General features: G+C 47.2%; 2 protein-coding genes across 3 annotated transcripts; one reads left to right on the top strand and one right to left on the bottom strand.

Annotated features, from left to right (window-relative positions):
- The first annotated feature begins 9,610 nt into the window (after nucleotides 1-9,610).
- On the top strand, nucleotides 9,611-13,083 carry LOC123425011 (cytochrome P450 734A5-like). Its single transcript, XM_045108685.1, has 3 exons — nucleotides 9,611-10,562; nucleotides 11,567-12,393; nucleotides 12,496-13,083. Exons 1-3 carry the CDS (start codon nucleotides 10,271-10,273, stop codon nucleotides 12,916-12,918), a joined length of 1,542 nt encoding a protein of 513 aa, XP_044964620.1. The 5' UTR covers nucleotides 9,611-10,270; the 3' UTR covers nucleotides 12,919-13,083.
- Nucleotides 13,084-13,566: 483 nt separating this feature from the next.
- Nucleotides 13,567-18,750, bottom strand: LOC123425010 (calcium-binding protein 39-like). 2 transcript variants are annotated; one of them, XM_045108683.1, is made up of 11 exons: nucleotides 18,475-18,750; nucleotides 17,319-17,483; nucleotides 17,127-17,245; nucleotides 15,952-16,026; nucleotides 15,384-15,477; nucleotides 15,224-15,283; nucleotides 15,032-15,097; nucleotides 14,850-14,948; nucleotides 14,266-14,310; nucleotides 14,028-14,130; nucleotides 13,567-13,855 (listed from the first exon to the last, which is right to left on the bottom strand). In XM_045108683.1, exons 1-11 carry the CDS (start codon nucleotides 18,580-18,582, stop codon nucleotides 13,779-13,781), a joined length of 1,011 nt encoding a protein of 336 aa, XP_044964618.1. In that variant the 5' UTR covers nucleotides 18,583-18,750; the 3' UTR covers nucleotides 13,567-13,778. The 2 variants fall into 2 exon arrangements, with proteins under 2 accessions (XP_044964618.1, XP_044964619.1); XM_045108684.1 differs by having other exon boundaries at nucleotides 13,853-13,944.
- Nucleotides 18,751-23,789: the final 5,039 nt, after the last annotated feature.

Below are 23,789 nucleotides of genomic sequence, written 5' to 3'. Positions count from 1 at the left end.
ATGTGTGGATACATAGACAAAACATTGTCCCTAGCAAGCCTCTAGTTGGCTAGCCAGTTGATCAAAGATAGCCAGGGTCTTCTGATTATCAACAAGGTGTTGTTGCTTGATAACTGGATCACGTCATTAGGAGAATCACGTGATGGACTAGACCCAAACTAATAGACGTAGCATATTGATCGTGTCATTTTGTTGCTACTGTTTTCTGCGTGTCAAGTATTTGTTCCTATGACCATGAGATCATATAACTCACTGACACCGGAGGAATGCTTTGTGTGTATCAAACGTCGCAACGTAACTGGGTGACTATAAAGATGCTCTACAGGTATCTCCGAAGGCGTTCGTTGAGTTAGTATGGATCGAGACTGGGATTTATCACTCCGTGTGACGGAGAGGTATCTCGGGGCCCACTCGGTAATACAACATCACACACAAGCCTTGCAAGCAATGTGACTTAGTGTAAGTTGCGGGATCTTGTATTACGGAATGAGTAAAGAGACTTCCGGTAAACGAGATTGAAATAGGTATGCGGATTCTGACGATCGAATCTCGGGCAAGTAACATACCGAAGGACAAAGGGAATGACATACAGGATTATATGAATCCTTGGCACTGAGGTTCAAACGATAAGATCTTCGTAGAATATGTAGGATCCAATATGGCCATCCAGGTCCCGCTATTGGATATTGACCGAGGAGTCACTCGGGTCATGTCTACATAGTTCTCAAACCCGCAGGGTCTGCACACTTAAGGTTCGACGTTGTTTTGTGCGTATTTGAGTTATATGGTTGGTTACCGAATGTTGTTCGGAGTCCCGGATGAGATCACGGACGTTACGAGGGTTTCCGGAATGGTCCGGAAACGAACATTGATATATAGGATGACCTCATTTGATTACCGGAAGGTTTTTGGAGTTACCGGGAATGTACCGGGAATGACGAATGGGTTCCGGGTGTTCACCGGGGGGGCAACCCACCCCGGGGAAGCCCATAGGCCTTGGGGGTGGCGCACCAGCCCTTAGTGGGCTGGTGGGACAGCCTAAGAAATCCCTATGCGCCATAGGAAGAAAATCAAAGAGAAAAAAAAGAGGAGGTGGGAAAAGGGGGGAGGACTCCTCCTTCCAAACCTAGTTGGATTCGGTTTGGAAGGGGAGAACTCCCCCCCCCCCTTGGCTCGGCCGAACCCCTTGGGGGTCCTTGGACCCCAAGGCAAGGCTCCCCCTCTTCCCCCTATATATACGGAGGTTTTAGGGCTGATTTGAGACAACTTTTGCCACGGCATCCCGACCACATATCTCCACGATTTTACCTCTAGATCGTGTTTCTGCGGAGCTCGGGCGGAGCCCTGCTGAGATAAGATCACCACCAACCTCCGGAGCGCCGTCACGCTGCCGGAGAACTCATCTACCTCTCCGTCTCTCTTGCTGGATCAAGAAGGCCGAGATCATCGTCGAGCTGTACGTGTGCTGAACGCGGAGGTGCCGTCCGTTCGGCACTAGATCGTGGGACTGATCGCGGGACGGTTCGCGGGGCAGATCGAGGGACGTGAGGACGTTCCACTACATCAACCGCGTTTCTTAACGCTTCTGCTGTGCGATCTACAAGGGTACGTAGATTGAATATCCCCTTCTCGTAGATGGACATCACCATGATAGGTCTTCGTGCACGTAGGAAAATTTTTGTTTCCCATGCGACGTTCCCCAACAGTATCCGCTGCGGAAGGGAACAATGTCGAAGATCAAGTCTTCGTTGCGGAAGTTATCGGGTGATCCGAACATGACTTTCAAGGTAGTGTTGCTTGGTTTTATTCTTGATGGGTCAATGCCCATCTTTTTCACCGTATCTGCGTAAATCACATTAAGGCTACTTCCACCGTCCATGAGGACTCTGGTGAGGTGGTACCCATCTATAATGGGGTCGAGGATGAGGGCGGACGACCCTCCGTTACAGATGCTGGTCGGATGGTCCCCGTGGTCAAATGTGATCAGACAAGCTGACCATGGGTTGTACTTTGGTGCTATAGGCTTTATGGCGTAGACTTCTGAGAGGGATCGTTTCTGCTCCTTCTTGGGTATGTGAGTCACGTAAATCATGTTTACGGTTTTTACCTCGGGAGGGAACTGTTTTTGGTCCCCGTTATTCAGGACACGGGGCTCCTCATCATCTTCGCTTCAAGGGCTCCGACCTTGTTCTTCGGCCGCTACTTTGCCGGCTGATACGTCTCCAACGTATCTATAATTTTTGATGGTTTCATACTATTATCTTGTCAAACTTTGGATGTTTTGCATGCCTTTTATATATTTTTTGGGACTAACTTATTGACTCAGTGCCAAGTTCCAGTTCCTGTTTTTTTCATGTTTTTGACCCCTTTCAGAGGAGATTTTGAAACGGGGTCCAAACAAAAGAAAATCCCCGAAAAGATTGTTTTCGTAACGGAAGAAGATCGGGAAGCTTGAGAGCCAAGGCAGGGGAGCCTTAGGGGCCCCACAAGCCCCCACCCCGCGGCTAGGGGGGAGGCCGCGGCCCACAGGCTTGTGTGCCCCTTGGGCGCCCTCTGCCCTAGGGGTTGCGCCTATATATTCCCTAAAAATCCCAAAAAAATCAGGAGATCATCGAAATCACTTTTCCGCCGCCGCAAGCTTCTGTCTCCGCAAGATCCCATCTGGGGCACGTTCTGGTGCCCTGCCGGAGGGGGGATTCGGACACGGAGGGCTTCTTCATCAACACCATGACCTCTCCGATGATGCGTGAGTAGTTCACCATAGACCTACGGGTCCATAGCTAGTAACTAGATGGCTTCTTCTCTCTCTTGAATCTTCAATACAAAGTTCTCCATGATCTTCATGGAGATCTATCCGATGTAATCTTCTTTTGCGGTGTGTTTGTCGAGATCCGATGAATTGTGGATTTATGATCAGATTATCTATGAATCTTATTTGAGTTTCTTCTGATCTCTCTTATGCATGATTTCATATCCTTGTAATTCTTTTCGAGTTGTGGGTTTTGTTTGGCCAACTAGATCTATGATTCTTGCAATGGGAGAAGTGCTTGGTTTTGGGTTCATACCGTGCGGTGACCTCACCCAGTGACAGAAGGGGTAGCGAGGCACGCATCGTGTTGTTGCCATCAAGGGTAAAAAGATGGGGTTTTCATCATTGGTTTGAGATTATCCCTCTACATCATGTCATCTTGCTTAAGGCGTTACTCTGTTCGTCATGAATTCAATACACTAGATGCATGCTGGATAGCGGTCGATGTGTGGAGTAATAGTAGTAGATGCAGAAAGTATCGGTCTACTTGTCTCGGACGTGATGCCTATATGTATGATCATTGCCTTAGATATCGTCATGACTTTGCGCGGTTCTATCAATTGCTCGACAGTAATTTGTTCACCCACCGTGATATTTGCTATTTTGAGAGAAGCCTCTAGTGAACAATATGGCCCCCGGGTCTACTCCACACCCTATTTTCAGCCTTACACTTTTTACTTCGTTGCACTTTCCGCCTTCAGATCTCACTTTTGCAAACAATCTTGAAGGGATTGACAACCCCTTTGAAGCGTTGGGTGCAAGCTTGTTTGTGTTTGCGCATGTACTCTGGACATGACGAGACCCTCCTTCTGGATCGATACCTTGGTTCTCAAACTGAGGGAAATACTTACTGCTCCTGTGCTGCATCACCCTTTCCTCTTCAAGGGAAAAAACCAACGCAAGCCCAGTCTCCGTCAACGTGTCAATTTCTGGCGCTGTTGTTTGAGAAGTAGCGCTGGCCTGCTTGAATACCCAACTGTTACGATTGGTATGAGTGGCTGGCTTATCTTGGGTGCCGTGGATTTGACATGGTCGTTCCATATTTTTTTCCCATTGGTTGGCTTGTCTTTATTCCCTTTAAAGGGTTTCTCTCGTTGTCCTCGCTTGGAACTGTGGAACCCGACATTGATTGTTGTGTCATCGGCGACGCATGTGCGGAGGCGGCGCTTGTTATTATTTTTCCTCGGCTTGTTGTTCCCGTCCTGAACTTCAGAGGTTCCAGGATCGTTCGAGTTGTGGTTGCACCGAGCTAGCTAGTTGTCTTCGCCTGCGCAAAAGCAGGTCATGAGTAAAGTGAGGGCAGGCATTGTCCTCGGCCTGTCCTGTCCGAGCTAGCGAGCCGACCACTTGTCTCGAATGTTCTGCCTGAAAGAGGATATTGCCTCAGCATCTGGGCAATCCACGGTTTGGTTTTTCTTCGTTAAGAATCTGTTCCAAAACTCACTTGCCGACTCGTCCGCCTTCTGGACGACATTACTTATGCCGGAGGAATCCGGGGGCCGAACGTAGGTCTCCTGGAAGTTGGGCGGGAAGGCTTCTTCGAGCTCTTCCAAGCTTCCGATCGAGTTTTCACGCAGGTTGTTTAACCAGCGTCGTGTCGGCCCTTTCAACTTAAGGGGCAAGTATTTGATGGCGTGGAGATCATCTCCTCTCGCCATGTGAATGTGGAGAAAGAAATCTTCTATCCATACTACAGGATCCGTAGTTTCAACATACTGTTCTATGTTGACAAGTTTGAATCCTTTCAAAAATTGGTGATGCATTACTTCGTCTGTGAAGCATAGTGAGTGTGTGGCGCCTCTAGTCCGGACTATCTTGTGCCGAAGATCGGCTTTGGGTTGAGTCCGGTATGAATCCCGGTCTCTGGCGTAGTAGGGGACCCGAGGTGGCTCTCAGTTCCATCTAGTGGGGGAGTACTTTCTTGATTCTAAATGGATCTGCCGCGGCCTATCTTGTTATCCAGGTTCTATCGCGGGTCATTTCTGCCACAGGGTGCGCTCTCTCTTTCACCTTTCCACGAGGCGGCTCGGGATAATATTCAGTGTCCGACAAAACCCTGTCGCGCCCTCGAGGCGGGCGATCAGGATGGCCATAATATGTGTGTTTGGGGGATGCGGGCTTTGGGGCCTCTTCATCGAATTGTGGCAACAGTCGGTGATGTGGGTAACTTTTCTTCTGATCCGGCCATCCAGGGTCGGTCTCTTCTTCGGCGGCCAGTACCTTGGTCCACCTGTTGTTTATAATTTCTTGTTCGGTCTGAAGTTGACGCCCCTTTACCTTTAAGCTTCGAGAGGTAGCTAGGAGTAGCTGCCAAAATTCTTCCTGACCTCCGAGGTCATCGGGTATTGCGAAGTCTTCGTCCTTCGGGTAGTCGTCGGGGGGGGGGGGGGACATAATCATCGTCGTTCGACCTGTTGATGTCGTCGGGGCCGTCCTGCTCCTCGGGTTGGTCCGCATCCTCGAGCGGATGTTCTGGTATACCAAGGTTGTCGTGGCCTTCTCGAGTTTTATTTTCCCCAGCGCCTTGTTTGGTCAAAGCCATTTGCTGTGATCCCGTCGTCCGGGTTGGGTCCGATCTAGGGCCGACTATTCAAAAGAGAGGGATCCAAGGACATGGCCGGGAATGGGACCCGAAGTTAAATCTTCGGGGTTTCTGATCTCATCGGCTAAGGCCAGGATTCTTGGGAGGATCAGATTGGTCTACGGACGGTTTGGGGGTTCAAAATTCCCTGACCTCGCTTGCTGATCGGGGACGAAATTTCTGATCTGGCCAAGACGGCCGGTTGGGTCTGCGCGCGGCGTGATGCTGCCAAACGAGAGAACCCATCCGGGGACAAAGACGTCACCATTGCTTATTCTATCACTGACAATTAGCCGAGCCATCGAACCTTTTGGCGATCCTGCAGTGGAACTCTCAATTAAAGCACCAATGTCGGTGTCAAAACCGGCGGATCTCAGGTAGGGGGTCCCGAAATGTGGACCTTGGATCGATGGGTTGCAGGAAGAAGGGGGAGACAATGGTTTAACCAGATTCGGGCCCTCCTATGGAGGTAATACCCTATGTCCTGCTTGATTGTATTGATGAAGATGATTACAGAGTTGATCTACCTCGAGATCGTATATGCTAAACCCTAGATGATTCAGCCTCCTCTATACGGATAGGGGTTCCTGGTTTATATAGACACCAGGGTCCCTAGGGTTTACAAGTTATCGACTATAATCGCGAATAGATGAGCCGACCTATCTTTCTAAAGTTGGAGTACACCCCAATCTTCGGGATATCCTTCCAAAGTAGAGGTCGTCATCAAGCCAGGTCTTCTCCAGCGCGGCCCAATGGGCTCATCCAATATTGACTAACCAGCCACCCAAGGACCCTAGAATCCCGGACTCCCTCAGGATGCAAATGGTTTGAGCTCTCAACGAACGATACGATCAAGCTACTTATTTGAGAGCCCTCCTTAAAAGTACGACAATCTATCATATAACCGAGTCTCCCAACTACCACCATGAGACTGGTAAAATAGAAAACCTATCAAGGATAAACCTATACATTGCACATAGTGCACTTGAACTTGATGATGACGATCTTGACTTCCTTGAGATGGACCACCTTTCTTCATTGCGTTGGTTCGATGAAGACTAGTTGATTGCTCCCCTATACTCATTATGGGTGAGCCACTCTTCGGTGCGTCTTCACAAGTCCATTGTCACCACATTGGACGGCAAGCTTCAAGCATGATCTCTTTGTGATGCTTCACTTGAACTTGCACACCGCAATATTGATGACGATCATCACTTGATGTCATCCTCCATGGGTCTTATGAGATATTCCTCTTGACGCGAGCGTATGAAAACACACCTAACCCTACATAGAACTCTCATGAAGACCATGGGTTAGTGCATAAAGCATAATGGAAAATGCTTATCATACCATGGGATCACTTGATCCTTCTCGGTACATCTTGTACGCTTTGTGTGTTGATCAACTTGATTCACTCTTTGATTTAGTCTTGATCAACCTTGTGTCTTTATGATCAACCTTTGAATAAAACCTTGAATGTCATCTTGGTCTTTATATAAACTTCTTGAAATCAATAGATGGACTTTAAAAAGTGACTATGAATAAATATTTTAAATATAACTCAAGGCAACTATTAGTCAATATGGATTGCCATCAATTACTAAAACCACATATGGAAAAATATGCTGTAACAAGTGGTAATAGTTGGAGAAAGATTAACCGGAATGAGGCAAGACTACCAACTCACACATTAGGAGTAGAGATTTATGTATGTATGTGTGACTTTTTCTACTTACACAAGAGCGGCGACTCGTGAGTTGTGTGAGAGCGACGTGCGCTCGCTCCCGGCAGAAATACGGTACTGACCGAGCCGTGTTTCTCTACGACTGCAGTACAATACCAGCTGGCTGTATCCATGGAAGATCGGGCAGTGCGTCACTTTGGCAGATAAACAAAACGGCACGAGAACCTGGCGTCAATAGGAAACCCGATCCGACGCGCGCGTCGTCTCATGGCATTGGCACCAGATGATACTAGCAAACAAAAACGTAGCTCTCCCTGAAAGAAACTTTTTTTTTTGAAATCAAGGCAAAAAAAATTGCTTCATTCAATAGCTAAAAGAGAAGAAAAATTCATAGTACACTATATCGGCCCCATAACATAGTCCGTGAGTTCCTGACTGCTCCGTGTCTGCGGCCAGCCGTCCCCCAGCGGAAGAACTAGTAATGATCCATCCAAAGAACAAGGGAATCACGTAGCTGTACTGTACACAAGATCGTGAGAGAAGAGAAACAAGCAGAGGGAGACCAGCACCTGGCTAGCAACCGATCCATGCAGATGCAGCGCAGCCCCAACCGATCAGTACAGAATTCTAAAATTGTACTACTCGGTACCGATATTTTTGTCCAGGCAGACATGTCACAGGAGGAGAGGCTGTCCCGAGCGAGCGTGAGGCGACAGACATGGGGAGAGAGACAGGACGCCGACCGGTGCGACCTGTATCCATCCTTTTGCGGTGCATGCGGGGGGCACGGACAGCAAGCCAACAAGAGGGAGAGAGAGAGACCCAAATCCACAGCCCCATGTCAACCTGCCCTCGTTGCGCCCCACGCCCCCAAAACGCCTGGCCAAGAAAATAATTCAGGGCACAAGGAAGGCGGGGCAGGCAAAAAAGGCTCGAGTGCATTTGTTTTTCGTCAAAGCTAATGTGTGTGCTCCATGTTTTTGGGATATATACTTTTGTTCTCACGTTAATCAAATCGTCCCTCTTTTACAGACTAAGTTATGATTGGATGATTGGAAAAACAATGATATCTTCAGCTCGTTAAAATTTAAATCCTAAATTTAACATTGATGCTCGCATTATTAATGGATTTATTTCAGGTTTCCGGCAAAGTTCATTCGACGAAAGGAGACGTTCACATTGATCACGAGGTGTCTATAATAATTTTGTAAAATCTCAAGATGCTATGTCGATTTGGTCTCTTAAAGATGCGTGTGTGTACGCATTCATATGAATGGATGTATGTATGTGTATATAAACGACTTAGATTATGTTGTTCAAAAAAACAAATCGCCGTCCTTTTCCTTTGTTCCTAACCATGTTTCGACCATGTCCCATCCAGGTACACACTTGCGATCGCCAAAAGAATCGTGGGAACACAAACGAGATACTGCTACTCCTACAAAAGGTGCAGTGCAAAAGCTACTCACCTTTGACGAATTGCTAGAAGCTTGACGGCCCACGGCTGCTCAAGAAATTAACCGTTCGTGTTGTTGACCTATTGTCATATGCAATCATGCCATGGTTTACTAAGAGCATCTAGGCGGACCTCTCAAACCTGTTTTAAACGTCAATTCAATCAAAACCCTCATATTCATATTAAACGTCTGAACTGACCGACATTTCTTATATTCATCTTAAATATGGAGATGATATGAGGACTCATGGACGCGTCCGGACACGCCCGGTCAGTCCGTCACGTAGGACGCGACCCTATCCTGGACCGTCTTTTTTATTTTTCTTCATCAATCACGTGCAAAGGACCAAACATATGAGAAAAAATATAAAAGGTACGGTTGTACAGATTAAAATGTAGGGGCTCAAAAGAGACACGCTCGGTCACTGATCGGACGCATCTAAGGACGTTTGACGGACCGAATTTGTAAGTTCCGACTGTAGATGCTCTAAGTAGCTAAGCAATACATCTTTCATACCCCTCCATTTCTTTTTACTCTACATATAAGTTTTGTCCCAGATCAAACTTCATCACATTTGACCAAAACTATAGAAAAAAAATCAACATTCACAATATCAAACTATTAATTCAATATCATCAGATGCATCATGGAAATAACTTTTATATTGTAGTATATCTTTATTCCTGTAGGTGTTAATGTTTCTAATACAATTTGATCAAATTTTAGGAAGTCTGAGTTAGGATAAATCTTATATGCAAAATAAAAAAATAATTGTGTAGAGTACTATAATGTATTTTCCTCCTTATTTTATTTTCCATATTTTCGGTATAGAAGGTGATGAACATGGAAACTTCATGTCTTTTTTTTTCATTTTAATCTGTGTATCTCGAATCTACGGTGGTGAGTGTAGAAACTTTACGGGTTTTTTTTTTTTGCTTTATTCTTAACCGTGTTTTCGGAATCGACGGTATGACTTCAAGAAATGAACCGCTCTCCAAGTTATTGACTTATTGACATTGCCAATCATATAGTGGTTCACTTATTGGCAAAAGGTCTCTTTTGCAGAATGTTTTCCCCTTTGTTTCGTTTCGGTGCTTTCGCTATCGACGGCGATGAGCGTGGAAACTTTGTGATTTTCCCCCTTCCTTCTCAACCATGTTTTCCAGAACCAATGGCCATGAGTGAAAGCTTTTCTGACTTCCCCTTGCCATTTTTTGTAATCGACGATGATGACCGTGGAAACTATGTCATTACTTCTTGACCTTGACCGTGGTTTCGAGAATGTGGAGCTTTGTAATGATATTTCCGTCCTTATCATATGTGTTCTCGCAGAACAAAACAAAAAATTGCAAAAAAGAAATTTAAAAAAAAAACACTTGCAAAAACTACCGGAGTGCTGGATTAGGTAGGCAGGCATTGACCGCTGTTAATCCAAACCAATTTAACCTCCGTCGAACCATACACACACACCTGGATTGCAGCTAGATTAAGGATATTTTTGTAATAAACTAATCAAGTCAGCACCCGGCAGCCAATGGTGCAATCGCCCGAAATTCTTCTTGTGCCGCCGCCCACCACCACCAGCAGCCCGCGTATATAAGCCTCGGGACCGGCGCCGCACATTCGCCGTCGTCGTCGTGGCGCGCGCTCTCCGATCGAGGCCAGCAGAGAGATCAGCAGGCTCGTGTTGTTGCCAGCCAGCCAGGGGTCGAGGTCGCTCGAGCAGGTACGTAGCCGCCATGTGGCCGCCGTCCTGGTGGTCGTGGCCGTGGGGCGCCGCCGTGCTGGTGGGCGCGGCGTGCCTGTGCGCGCGCGCGGCGGCGGAGGCGCTGTGGCTGCGTCCCCGGCGTCTGGAGCGGCACTTCGCCGGGCAGGGCGTGCGCGGGCCCGGGTACCGCTTCTTCGTGGGCAGCTCCATCGAGCTGGTGAGGCTGATGCTGGACGCGTCGTCCCGCCCCATGGCGCCGCCGGGCTCCCACGACATCCTCCCCCGGGTCCTCGCCTTCTACCACCATTGGAGGAAGCTCTACGGTAAATCCATCAACGACACTAGCTAGCTATCCGGTGACAATCTCCTCTTCTTCTTCTTCTTCCTCCGGTTTTGCCCTCGGCCAATTCTCCGTTGTGTTCTTCATGCATCCATGGAGTTTTTGCCTGGCTTTATTTGTCGCCGCGATGCCGCGATCAATCAATATTTCTGAGGAAAAGCGCGTGCATATGTTTGCACACATAGGAGGAAATAAACAAAGATTAGACGACGAGACAGGGTGACGCGTGAAGCCGGCCGGAGGAAAGGAGGGGACATGCTTCCATGCTTTTGCAAGTAGGAACAAGAGCTTGGGTTTTTAAAAAACTATGGTGCCTCCCTCCCTCTCTCCCTCGTTTGGTTAGGTGACCCCCTCCATTTTACCTTTTTGACGTAGTAGCAGTATGTACGTACTACTATATATAAATATATACACTACTTTTCGTAAGAAAAAAATACACTACTTGCTTCATTCGCTTTTGTAAATGTTGAATGATGATAAAAACTACTGACAAGCAGCTATCTAGCATCGCCAGCAAAAATCCGCATATGCAACAAGCTCCATCCCAAGTCAAACCTGGCGATGTTCGCCTGCCATGCATGATCGGCCGATGGTTCCACCAGGCTGTCGATGCGCGATAATAATGCGGCTAGATTATGTAAGCGGCGGACATGCATGCCCGCGGCGAGGAGAATCGCAGATCCATGCCCACATGCACGCGCTGCTTGCGGCTTGCTTAATCTGTGCTTAAGTCGTCGTCTCCGTCGTTCGGTTGATGCTGCGCTGCCAGCCAGAGCACGCATTTCGGTTCAGGATCCAACTTTGCTTCTGCTGATCTGCTCTGATTGATTAGTTTATTATCCCCTGTTTAAATCTTGCGGCGCGGCAGGGACACCCAAGATAATTCCCCTCTCGTTCCAACGGCTTGCCTCGATCTCGACCGTCCGAGGGCAGATCGAACGGCCGGGGCGAAGCGAGGGCATGATTCTGACGGTTGACATTTGGCAGGCCCGAAGCATCTGATCTGGTTCGGGACCAAGGCGAGGCTGACGATCAGCGCGCCGGAGCTGATACGGGAGGTGCTGCTGACGCGGGCGGAGCACTTCGACCGGTACGAGGCGCACCCGCTCATCTGCCAGTTCGAGGGCTACGGCCTCGGCAACCTCCGGGGCGGCCAGTGGGCGCGCCACCGCCGCGTGCTCTCGCCGGCGTTCCACACCGAGAACCTCAAGCCGCTCGTGCCCTTCATCGGCGCCACCATGCGCCGGATGCTCGACGAGCTGGCGGCGAAGGCCGTCGACGGCGGCGGTGGCGAGGCGGAGGTGGACGTGGCCGAGTGGTTCCAGCGCGTGCCGCAGGAGGTGATCACGTTCGCCACGTTCGGGCGCCGGAACTATGAGGACGGTAAGGCGGTGTTCGAGCTCCAGGACGAGCTCGCCGGCCTCGCCGCCGACGCCCACAGCAAGGTGTACATCCCCGGCTACCGCTTCCTGCCGCTGAGGAGGAACGTGCGCGTGTGGCACCTCGTCAGGGAGATCAGGAAGAGCCTGGCCGCCTTCATCGCCAACCTGCCCAAGGCCGGTCACCACGACGGCGGCGGCGGCATGAGGGACCTGATGAGCTTCATGACGCCGGCCATGACGACGGAGGAGATCATCGAGGAGAGCAAGAACTTCTTCTTCGCCGGCAAGGAGACGCTCGCCAGCCTCCTCACCTGGGCCACCGTCGCCCTCGCCATGCACCCGGAGTGGCAGGACCGCGCCCGCCAGGAGGTCCTCGCCGTCGTCGGCCGCGACGACCTCCCCACCAAAGAACACCTCCCCAAGCTCAAGACCGTACGCACCGTGCCCTCTCTCTCGCCCCCATGCACGAGAGCATGCTGCAGCTTTCATGTTTTTTCCAGCTAATTAACGGCGATGCGCCATATATGCATGCAGGTGGGGATGATCGTCAACGAGACGCTGAGGCTGTACCCACCGGCGGTGGCGATGATCCGGACGGCGAACCGGGACGTGGAGCTGGGCGGGTGCGTGGTGCCAGCGGGCACGGAGCTCCTCATCCCGATCCTGGCGGTGCACCACGACGAGGAGCACTGGGGGAGCGACGCGACGGACTTCAACCCGGCGCGGTTTGGCGACGAGCGGCCGCTCCGGCGGCACCAGATGGCGTTCATGCCGTTCGGCGGCGGCGAGCGGGTGTGCATCGGGCAGAACCTGGCGCTCATCGAGGCCAAGGTGGCGCTGGCCGTCGTGCTGCAGCGGTTCGCCTTCCGCCTGTCGCCGGCGTACGTGCACGCGCCCAGGGTGCTCATGATACTCAACCCGCAGTACGGCGCGCCGGTCATCTTCCGGCCGCTGTGATCACGCCGGCCCAACACCGGCCGTCCCCAATGTCGATGCTAGTCGGATTCAATTGATTCCTTGCTGTATATTACCACCATCTCTCCCCTTGTCAAAGTGAAATGAAAATGTATAAAAGTATAGTACCATACGTACGCAACAAGTGCCATATTACAAAGAGCAGAAGCATCCGTAGCTGTGTTAACTGTCAGTTTGCCACACTAGAGCATCTCCAACGGGCAGCGCAAAAAATCCGCGTCCAATAATTTTTTTTAGCGCGTCACTGTAGCAGTTTTGCAGCGCGGGGACCGAAGCATCTCCAACAAACGCGCGCTAGTGCGGCGCCCAATCCGCGCCGCGCGCGCAAGCCGGCGCACCAAATATGCTGCGCGCGATAGCGTTTTTAAACGCACGCCCAGAAATTTTTAGCGCGCGCAGCGTTTTGCAGCTTCTGCTGGAGCAGCCCGACGCCCAAAAAACGAATATTTTAGTGCGTGGAGCAGTTTTTAGACGCCTGTTGGAGATGCTCTTACTTCTTTCACTCTGTCTTTCTGAATCTCACACCAGTGATGTAAACTTGTCAGAACTCACAAACATGAAACGATAAAACACACAAAATGCTGGGCTTCATCTTGTCTACGAATTATGGTATGTGTATAGAATCCGGTGTGATGAATTCATGTGAACCATATATGCATGCAGCAATGCTTCATGTTCTTGAGAAATGACAAGCTGTTTCTGTAAATATGATAAAATGCTAAACAATTCTATACAGGGTATCACATTACACTGGAGGTTTTTAAATAAGGACAGAAGAAATGGATTGCCTCGCTCGACCACTGTTTTCTTTTTTAACGGGTAATTTCGAATTTCTTGAGGGTCTATACTGACAAGCGCACAAGCTTCTCAATTTCCTTGATAATCAAGTCTCGCTCCTCGTCAAGTTGGTCATCTTCACCTATTAAGAAGAACGCACTGGAAGTGTCACACTATGCATACATGTCTCGGCAATCTAACAACGAATCCTCTTGAAGCTATGATGTTTGGCTGCTCGATTGCTCGCATCAATTGCTTAGTCAGAGCACAAAATCTGATAATCCAGTAGGGTTAAGCTGGAAGTAGAGAATTACCTTTGCTTGCAGGAAGAGCATGGAGTAACTTCAATAATTCTTTGTGGTTGTCTACCAAAACTTGAATAATATCACGAGGTTTGTTTGGGTTGGCAACAAATACCTAATTCCATGCAGCAAAAATGAACCACCGACAAGGCGAATAGATGTGCTCATAAAGCCATATTTGAAACCATAACTACTTGCAAAGTTATCAAAATCAAACAAGTACAAAGGTTGGAAAGAGATAAAGGAATACCTTAAAAATGTGAAAGGAACATATCCTGATATTTTTGCTTGAATCCTACAAGTGATTCAGTGATTCAGTATAGGGAAGGTATTAAGAAGGGACGGGCATAACCAAAAAAATGCTGGTTAGCCATGAAGCTCGAAGGAAACATTTAACTACTTCCCAGCTTTCAGCTAGTGTATTGACTGTGTCTATTCAAATATTTCTATACTAGAAAAGCAGCATGATTGCTTCAACTGCCACTTTCAAGATAACAAGCCTGACACTAAACCAGTATACAATTTGTTGCAGGAAACATAATTGTCAATATAATATCACCTTTCTATCAGCTAGACTGTAAATAATTATGCCATGTATCATAGTTACAAACAGAAAAGCATTCAGCTCTGGACCAGTAGTAGCCACAATTTTGAATATCATGGTGACTGGCGAGCCAGTAATACAAAAGCAGTGTTTCTCATTTCTCATACTAGTACCACCACCCTCCATTGTTAAAAGCAAGATGAGCAGAACATAAGAAGTGAGAAAGACAATAAGTGCATGGATGATTATTGAACTTAGAAGCAGGAAACATGTAACTGGCAAGTTAATACCTTTAGTAGACCCATCATAATGTTCAAGTAACGAACTTCCAAAATATACCGCTTCATTATCTGAGCATTTGGGGCCTCCAACAGAAACTCTGAAAGAAACTGACATACAGTAACACACTTTTATGTTTCCTTTCTACGAGTGCAACAACAAATGTTAATGGAGTAACCAAAAATAGGCTAACCTTCACTGATTGTCTTCTTGTCACATAATTATCAGAAGTTAAAAGCCTTTTGTAGAGTTCAAAGAACTGCAATTTACATAATGAACATGACACGAAATGTGGATCAGTCAATTCAAAATATATTTATTTTGTTAACATGAACATGGTGGAATTCACTCATTTCGCAAAGAACTATATTTTTCTCTCATCTACCTGTTCATAATGGGAAATGAGAAACTCGGAGACTGCATCTTCATGTTTAGTGAGCAAATCCTGCAAAGATCATGTCAATCACACTAGCAACAGTGAAGAACCAAGCATAAAGCCCAATCAGAGGCTAACATAAATACCAAATTAACAAATTTGGATTTACCTTGAAGGTATTCAGAGCATCAGAAGCAATATCAAAGTTTGGCAATTCAACATACTGGAAAAACAACTCGAAGCTATTTGACTCCAATATATATCTGAAAGAGCACTACAAAATCAAAATGCATGTAAAATTAATCAACTATGTAATTAGTTAAATCATTTCTTTGTACTTTGCTTCAGGCAACCATCTCATAGCTCACGAACAAAGCCAATTGCTGATACATACATTTAGAAGGTAAACAGAAGGAAAAACTGTTTCAAATTCAACAGCGTCACTATGCTTGTCAAACCAGGATTAGTTTAGCGGGGAGTCAAGAACTAACTTCTGCGGGAAAAATAAACTTTCCCATGGGTGATTGCGACTGTATGTGAAATCAATGAATTATTTAACTGTATCAGGCACTATGTATGATTACAGAGTTTCTATGGAGAAAAAGTCAAAATATGTTGAATATATATTTTCTTAAGGCACACATGTCGGACACCATATGTTAAAGCAAGCCGTTATTAGCCCATAATAACCACTAAGAAATAGAAAATATAGTTTAATAGAGACTTTGAAGCCTTACTTTGCAAGTGAAGGATATTTAATGCATTCTCGCAACATGTTTCCACAGTTCAATGCGACTTCCAAGTTCTTGTAGCTAGCACAACATAATTAACCAATCAAGCACAAAAATATTACAATTGCATATACTGTATACATGAACCATAAACAAATACCAAAAAATGGAAGTATAGGTGGGGATATATATTGAAAATGCTCAACTCAGCAACCGAAGTAACCAATGGCTAGTAACTAGCTGAAGTTCATGGCCAAACATAACAATCATAGAAATTCATGAAGATAATGATGGGACCAGAAGGAAAGGGATTGAACATCAAGCAGTTGGCTACAGGTAGGGATGAAAATGGAACGGAAACTTTCCGCATTTTCTGCGGAAAAGGAAACAGAGAGGAAATACGGAAACAGAAACTTATTGTGAAACGGGAGCAAAAACAGATTTTTTTTAACGTGGACACAGAAATGTAATGGCGGTTTCCAGCGGAGTAGTCGTGGAAACAATTCTGTTTCCGTAAATACAGAACTTTTCATCTTTGCCATGGCTGCTACATGGCCTAATCCAGCACAAAATGAAGCCCATGTTGTGGCCCAACAACCAGAATGCTAATACCTAGCCTAATCTCCAACACTTCACCATTCCTAATTGGACACGCAAGCATGCCACCGCCGCTGCGGTGCCACACACCCATCTCCAGCCAGCCAGCCCAGACACCACTGTGACCATGCCACCCACCCATCCTCGATGCAGTGCCCAGGCACCTCTACGTCAGTGCAGCTGGTTTAGGAGTTAGGCCATGGGCTTACAAAATTGTCGAAATAGATTGTAGTCATATCAATTGAACAGGTTTGTTTGTTTAGTTGTGCTTTTCTCTATGGTTCAAGAGGTCACTTGGTTTCGGTCAAAATCCGCTTTCGTAGCCGTGTCTGCACAATATTAGCTCGGCATTTATTTCCGGTAGCATAAGCTTCGTATTTGTTTCCGGAGTTTATGTATTAATTTTAGCTTCACGGAAAAAATGTGGCTGCACTCAGTTCCGTCCGTTCCCGCTCTGTTTTCATTCCTAGTTATAGGCAGCAGATAGATAGCTTTCACATGGTAGCATGATCGGATTACTACTAATAAACCAATCAACATGTACAAACTACAAAGTGTGTCGATAACTCGACAATAGGCCTTACCAAACAACAAGGAAATCTAGAAGATCAACATGATTTTCGATATACTGCACGCAGCAGTGACTTTCATCAACCTTCTGCCTCAACAAAATGCACCAGCAGTGGGCAAGATCCTTTCTACCCTGTAATGTGGAAGTAATAAGTATAATACACTTAGCAAAAAATGACATCACATTCAATTGATGAATACAATACCTCCCAACCCAACGAAGGCAGGTTCTGAACAAAAAGAGAAAGGACACCCTCCTTGCAAATTTCAAGGGCTATCTGTAAGACATGATCCTGGTTCGGTTCAACTTCTCCATCACCAGAAAGTGTCTGTCTCAATGTAAATATGTTTTTCTCAACATCTTCGAGGGCCTGATAAAGGAAGGCCACAAGGTGTAGTATATGAGCAACCAGTGGTCTGTGTCCATGGTCTAATGTGTGTTAAATACTTGTACAAATAGACACACAACAGTCATGAAACAACAAATAAATACTCCCTCCATCCCATAATACGCTTTTGACACTACGCTAGTGTCAAAAAAACTTTTACATTATGGAACGGAAGGAGTGGTAACAAAAAAAGCATTCCCATGATTATGTGCAGGCTCCAAATGTGCCTCACATTTGCAGGCCACCTGTATATAGACACTGTTATAAAGCATTAACAGGAAATGCGTGTTTGGAGGTAAAAGTAGAGCGACTTCTGTAATTCTTACACTTAGAAACCAGATGATAATTTGTAAACAAAGCCAATTCCAGCATAACCCTTGTTTAGATGCATGGTGTAACGCTTTTAACGGATATATAAAAGAAAACATCCTTTTGTTAGAAGGAAAAAAGAAGTGATGCGGTGAGCTATTCCCTTATCAGGCGGAACCAGACTCGAGGATAAGATAGTTCTTGAATTAGATTCACCCTGACATGGATGCCTTTGTTAGCACCAGCATTGGGGCAAAAGGAGCACTCGACTGCTAAACACATTTTCTCCAGACGCCATTACTGTCTGAAGCTTTGGCCGACACACTAATCTTTGCATCCACAAGATGGCAGAGCCACACAGATGACAGATCACTGGCAATTACGGTTCCTACCAAGTCACTTGCTTGCACGACGGATTACGCCGCGAAGCTCCAACCATATGAAGGCACGACTTTCACTGTCCGCCAACATTCGTCAACTACAAAGGACTGAAGCACTGGCATTAAGATCTAGAGAGAACACTCCTCGGCGCAGAAGGCAATCCCGAACTCCCCTCCCCAATCGGGACGAGCAGACGCTAGCCCCGAGCCGGGAAGCGCAGATCGGACGGGGAGTGCGCGGAAATGGTCAGGGAGGGTAAAGACGCAAGAGAGGGGAGCAGCACCTTGGCGCCGGTCTTGGTGTCGAGCGCGAGGAGGGAGTCCTTGATGGAGCGCACGAGGTCCTGCTGGGACGAACGCGGCCGCGACGCCGCCCGGAAGAAGAAGGACATCTCGCCGCCGGCGGAGGGGACTGAACCGGCGGCGTGGCGAGCGGTTGGGGGCAGAGCCGAGACGAGACGAGGAGTCGAGGACGACGACCGAGCAGTGCGAAGCGAGTTCCAGCTTTCTTCCTTCCTTGTTTCCGTTTTCACAGGCCGATGGCGTACAGTTTGGTTAATCCTCCTCCAGGTCTTGTTTGGTAGAGGTGGATCGAAGGAGTTTCGAAAGGATTGTCCTCGCGTGGACTAGAATCCTCGTTAATCCCGTTTGACCCATTTGATTCGCGGGGTTCCGGCGGTCCAACCCCCTCCAATCCCCTCCTATACCCTCGTTTCTACGCGGGTCAGAGCCCTCGAGGGGTGAGCCGCTGATTTGGGAGGAGACGAAGCCACAGATTTGTTGCTGCTGCAGCGCTGCCGAGGCCGACGCTCTCGACCTCGCCGCCGAGGCATCCCCACCAGTTCCAACCCTTGTCGACTGGACCGGGGGTAGGAGCATCGCGCGACCAGCCGGAGATAGCATCAGCCGGCAGCAATGGAGGCGACCGCGGGACTCGCGATGCAGTCGCGGGCGGTCGGGGTCGTCGGAACCGGCCGCTGTGGACGCCGGAGCAGGGATGGCCGGGCGCACGCCCGAGGAATCCCGGCCCGCACCGCGCCTCACTGATATGTGCGAAGGTTGGTATGTGCTTTCCTGAATCCAGGCTCCCCCTCGTTGATCTTGTACATAAGATTATTTATTCTCTCGGTGGATTTGCTCCTGGCCAATTCGTCTCACCATGTTCTTGGCTGCTTGCGACGAATGTATGTGGGTATGGACCAAGAATGCACAATGTTGAGATCCAGTATAAATAAACTATCTCATTTGCTCACTGATCTTAGTATAAATAAAATGTACAATGTTGAGATCCAGATTTAGTCCCCAAGTCCAATTTGGCTTGTTTGATATTTAGTCATGTGCTCAATGTGTTCGATTAATTATCTGTGAAGAATTTACTCAATTTCATCAGAAAATGTTCAATTGTCAATATACACAATGTACTCAAATTGCTACATGTTTTGACATCTAGGCATGGAAGATGAAGTAGACGATGCCAATGACATGGTAGAACAAGAGGAGAGCACCGGCAGCGCCCCTGGCCCGTCGTTTTCAGGCAGAAACATGAAAAGGCTCCGGTCGAAAGTGTGGGACGATTTCCCACTAACATGAACCGAAAGAATCTGGAGGTTGATCAGGGCGAGCTACACAAAGAACTTGTCAGGATATTTGTTGCGCACAGGCACTCACCATCGATAAGAGCCCATGATAGGTTCAGTAAGTTTGTTACTTGCTTGAATCCTGTGGTCAAGATGCCGGATGAATATGTCATGCACAGGTACTTTAAGGAACTGTTTGACAAAGAAAAGACCAAACTGAAGGAGAAGCTTGCCGCTTTGCGCAGTCGGGTTTGCTTGACTGCTTATGTGGGGCACCACGATTTGCTCTCAACGTTCTTATGCCTGAGTGTTCATTACATTGATGATGAATGGGAGAAGCAGAAAAACATCATCAAATTTCATACCGTGGATCCTTCTTGCAATGGAGAGGAATTGAGCTAGTCTATATTGTATGCTATTGACGATTGGGGTCTTCGTGACAAGGTTTTCAGCGTTATACTGGATGATGCATTTCCGGACGATTCAGTTACTTCGGATGTCAAAACTCGTCTCCAAAAATGGAACCTTCGCTCAGCAAATTGGAACGTCTCTACATCCGGAAAAAATGGCAGACTTGCCTTGAGGTATCTAAGGTAAGATTTCACTATGTTCTTAGTTCTTATACTAGATCCACATTGGTATCTAAGCTAAGATTTCTCTATATTTATTTAAGCAAGGTTTTTTGGTCCACATTGGCATTTAAGCAAGGTTTCGTTAATGTATTTGTCAACCGATCTATCCACTAGTAGATTCAGCTTCCGTATACTTCTCAACTCTGTCATATACTAGAGCACCACTCGCCTTTGCTGTTGAGATTATGAGATTAGTAGTTAGTGTGGTAACCAAAACAATCCACATTTACTTCTCAACTTAGCTAATGAATGGATTAAAATGTGGTTTTCAAGTTGCATCATGCATTTGTCAGTTTGCCTCGATGTGCTGCAGGCGACATTTACTTTCTGAAAGTATTACAACAGTCATTGCTACCAAGTAGGAAAGTACTACTACGTGCTGAAATGATTGAAATCTCATTGGGCTTTCTTCTACTTGGCTTAAATTAGTTTATGCACATTATTCATCATGATTTAGCCAATTGTAGTAATTTGCTTTCAGGATTGTACATCAACTGTCTTCTTGATATTGTTGTTGACTCTGTTTTAGCAATATGATGGATGACCTTACCTCCTAACCTTTCCTCCTTCTAAATTATAATTCAGCCCACGCAGGACTGCGGTACCGGATGTCGATGCAGTGTAGAGAAAGAGCAGAGCAAGATTCCTGACAGTCGCTTGATCGCTTCACAGTTCACTTCTTCAGAGTGTCGTCGTCGTCTTGGTCACGTGAATCCAGAACTTCTTGCAGTGAGATAGGGGTTCGGCAAAAGTGAAACCCAGAAGTTGTTGTGTTTCTGCTAACTGAACTTGGTTTGTTCTCCTGACAATGTATATGAAACCTATTTGCTGTTCTCAAATTCAAAAATTAAGTGCTTGAACATGAAGTAGTTGCAGTCTTATTCCGGCCACTTGAAGTTTCAGTCCTACCTATAATAGAGTTGCGTTGGTTTCTCTTTGGTGAATCATCTCGTGTTGCCACTTAAAGTTTTAGTCCAAACTATAGCATCCAATGAATTTATGTTTTCACATTCAAAATGTTGTTTTATTTGGAAAGATTGTATTTTTAGATGTTTGCACTATCTTACCTGAATATCTCAATCACTGCCTACCAAACAAGTATTTTCATATAGAGGGCATTGTGGCTGGAGAGATTAGGGAGTTTCTAGGGGCTTGGAGGGGATTGGGTGGAAGGAAGGGATTCACCCAATCCCCTGAAATCCCTCCCTTCAAAAACCTCCCCAATCCCCCTAACCAAACAAGGCCCCAAGTGGATTGGAAAGGATTGAAGGGGATTTTGACTTGGGGATTTATAATCCCCAAACCTTGTCAAATTCTTTCCACTTTTTTGTCAACCGAACAAGGGGTTAGTGGATTTCAGGGGTTAGTTTTTCTATTTTTGAGAAGAATTCAGGGGATCGGTTGTTCGTAAATATAAAACATGGCCACATGAGCCGACCCAGCATGACTGCAAGGCTGTAAAAGGGCCTACGACGGCACGACGCTGGTTATAAAGCCCACTGGCCTATTACTTTTCGGCCTGCTAGGTCGTTATTTTTCAAATTTGGAAAAGCCTTAAGAAATTAAAAAGCCTACAGGAAATCTAAAATTAGGAAAATAATATAAAAACTAAAAAATAGGAAAAAAATTGATCCATAGTTAAAAGGGTCGTGTCCGGCATTAAGGCATGGCTTTTGGGATCGGCCTTATGGCGGCCGATCCATATAGTCGCGTGTTGTGTCGAGTTTAAATTACGTGCTTGTGGGTTTGCCTATGCGACACTGTTCACATAACTAGGTTTGGTAAATATGTCCACGCATACTCATATAGGATTTTTCGCTGGTACGACGATGCTCCGTTGCACGTGAGGTGGGTCCCATCAACCTTAGGATGATGTAGAGTTTCACGCGTGAGGTGAGCTCTGATCCATAGGCCGGAGGAGTGGATAGACTCTGGTGGGCTGAGATCGAGCGAATTGCGGCAACATCGAATGAGAGATCCGATCCAGATCCCATAGACCTATGGTTGTGGGAAAGTAGGGGAACAAGAGGGGCCACGTCGAAGAGCACAACATGGAGTGCAGGGGAGGGAGGGGCGGGGTGGGGTGGCGCACAACTGGGCTCGTCGGAGAGATTCAGCATAGGAGGGGCATTTTTTCTGTGGCGGCGCAATGCTTTTGTTATGGGTGAAGCCATGAGACCTAGTTTAGCCTATATTTTTTCAACCTGCGGGTCCTTTCTCTCTTTGCTTTTGTCACTACAAAATGGCCCCGCGTGTTGGAAATATGCCCTAGAGGCAATGATAAATAGTTATTATTATATTTCCCATTTAAAGATAATCGTTTATTATCCATTCTATAATTGTATTGAATGAAAACATAGATACATGTGTGGATACATAGACAAAACAATGTCCCTAGCAAGCCTCTAGTTGGCTAGCCAGTTGATCAATGATAGTCAAGGTTTTCTGGCTATGTGCAAGTGTTGTCACTTGATAACTGTTGGGGAACGTCGCATGGGAAACAAAATTTTTCCTACGCGCACGAAGACCTATCATGGTTATGTCCATCTACGAGAGGGGATGAGTGATCTACGTACCCTTGTAGATCGTACAGCAGAAGCGTTAGAGAACGCGGTTGATGTAGTGGAACGTCCTCACGTCCCTCGATCCGCCCCGCGAACAATCCCGCGATCAGTCCCACGATCTAGTACCAAACGGACGGCACCTCCGCGTTCAGCACACGTACAGCTCGACGATGATCTCGGCCTTCTTGATCCAGCAAGAGAGACGGAGAGGTAGAAGAGTTCTCCGGCAGCGTGACGGCGCTCCGGAGGTTGGTGGTGATCTTGTCTCAGCAGGGCTCCGCCCGAGCTCCGCAGAAACGCGATCTAGAGGAAAAACTATGGAGGTATGTGGTCGGGCAGCCGTGAGAAAGTCGTCTCAAATCAGCCCTAATTGCTCCATATATATAGGAGGAGGGAGGGGGACCTTGCCTTGGGGTCCAAGGGACCCTCAAGGGGTCGGCCGAGCCAAGGGGGGGAGGACTCCCCCCCCCAAACCGAGTTGGACTTGGTTTGGTGGGAGGAGTCCCCCTCCCTTCCCACTTCCTCCCTCCTTTTTTTTTCTTTTCCTTTGATTTCCTTTTCTTGGCGCATAGGCCCCCTTGGGGCTGTCCCACCAGCCCACTAAGGGCTGGTGTGTCTCCCCAAAGCCTATGGGCTTCCCCGGGGTGGGTTGCCCCCCCCCCCGGTGAACTCCCGGAACCCATTCGTCATTCCCGGTACATTCCCGGTAACTCCGAAAACCTTCCGGTAATCAAATGAGGTCATCCTATATATCAATCTTCGTTTCCGGACCATTCCGGAAACCCTCGTGACGTCTGTGATCTCATCCGGGACTCCGAACAACATT

Source organism: Hordeum vulgare, chromosome 2H (assembly GCF_904849725.1).
Source record: "Hordeum vulgare subsp. vulgare chromosome 2H, MorexV3_pseudomolecules_assembly, whole genome shotgun sequence".
Classification (NCBI taxonomy): domain Eukaryota; kingdom Viridiplantae; phylum Streptophyta; class Magnoliopsida; order Poales; family Poaceae; genus Hordeum; species Hordeum vulgare.
The sequence above is the reverse complement of the archived record's forward strand: the minus strand, read 5'-3'. Positions and strand labels throughout refer to the sequence as shown.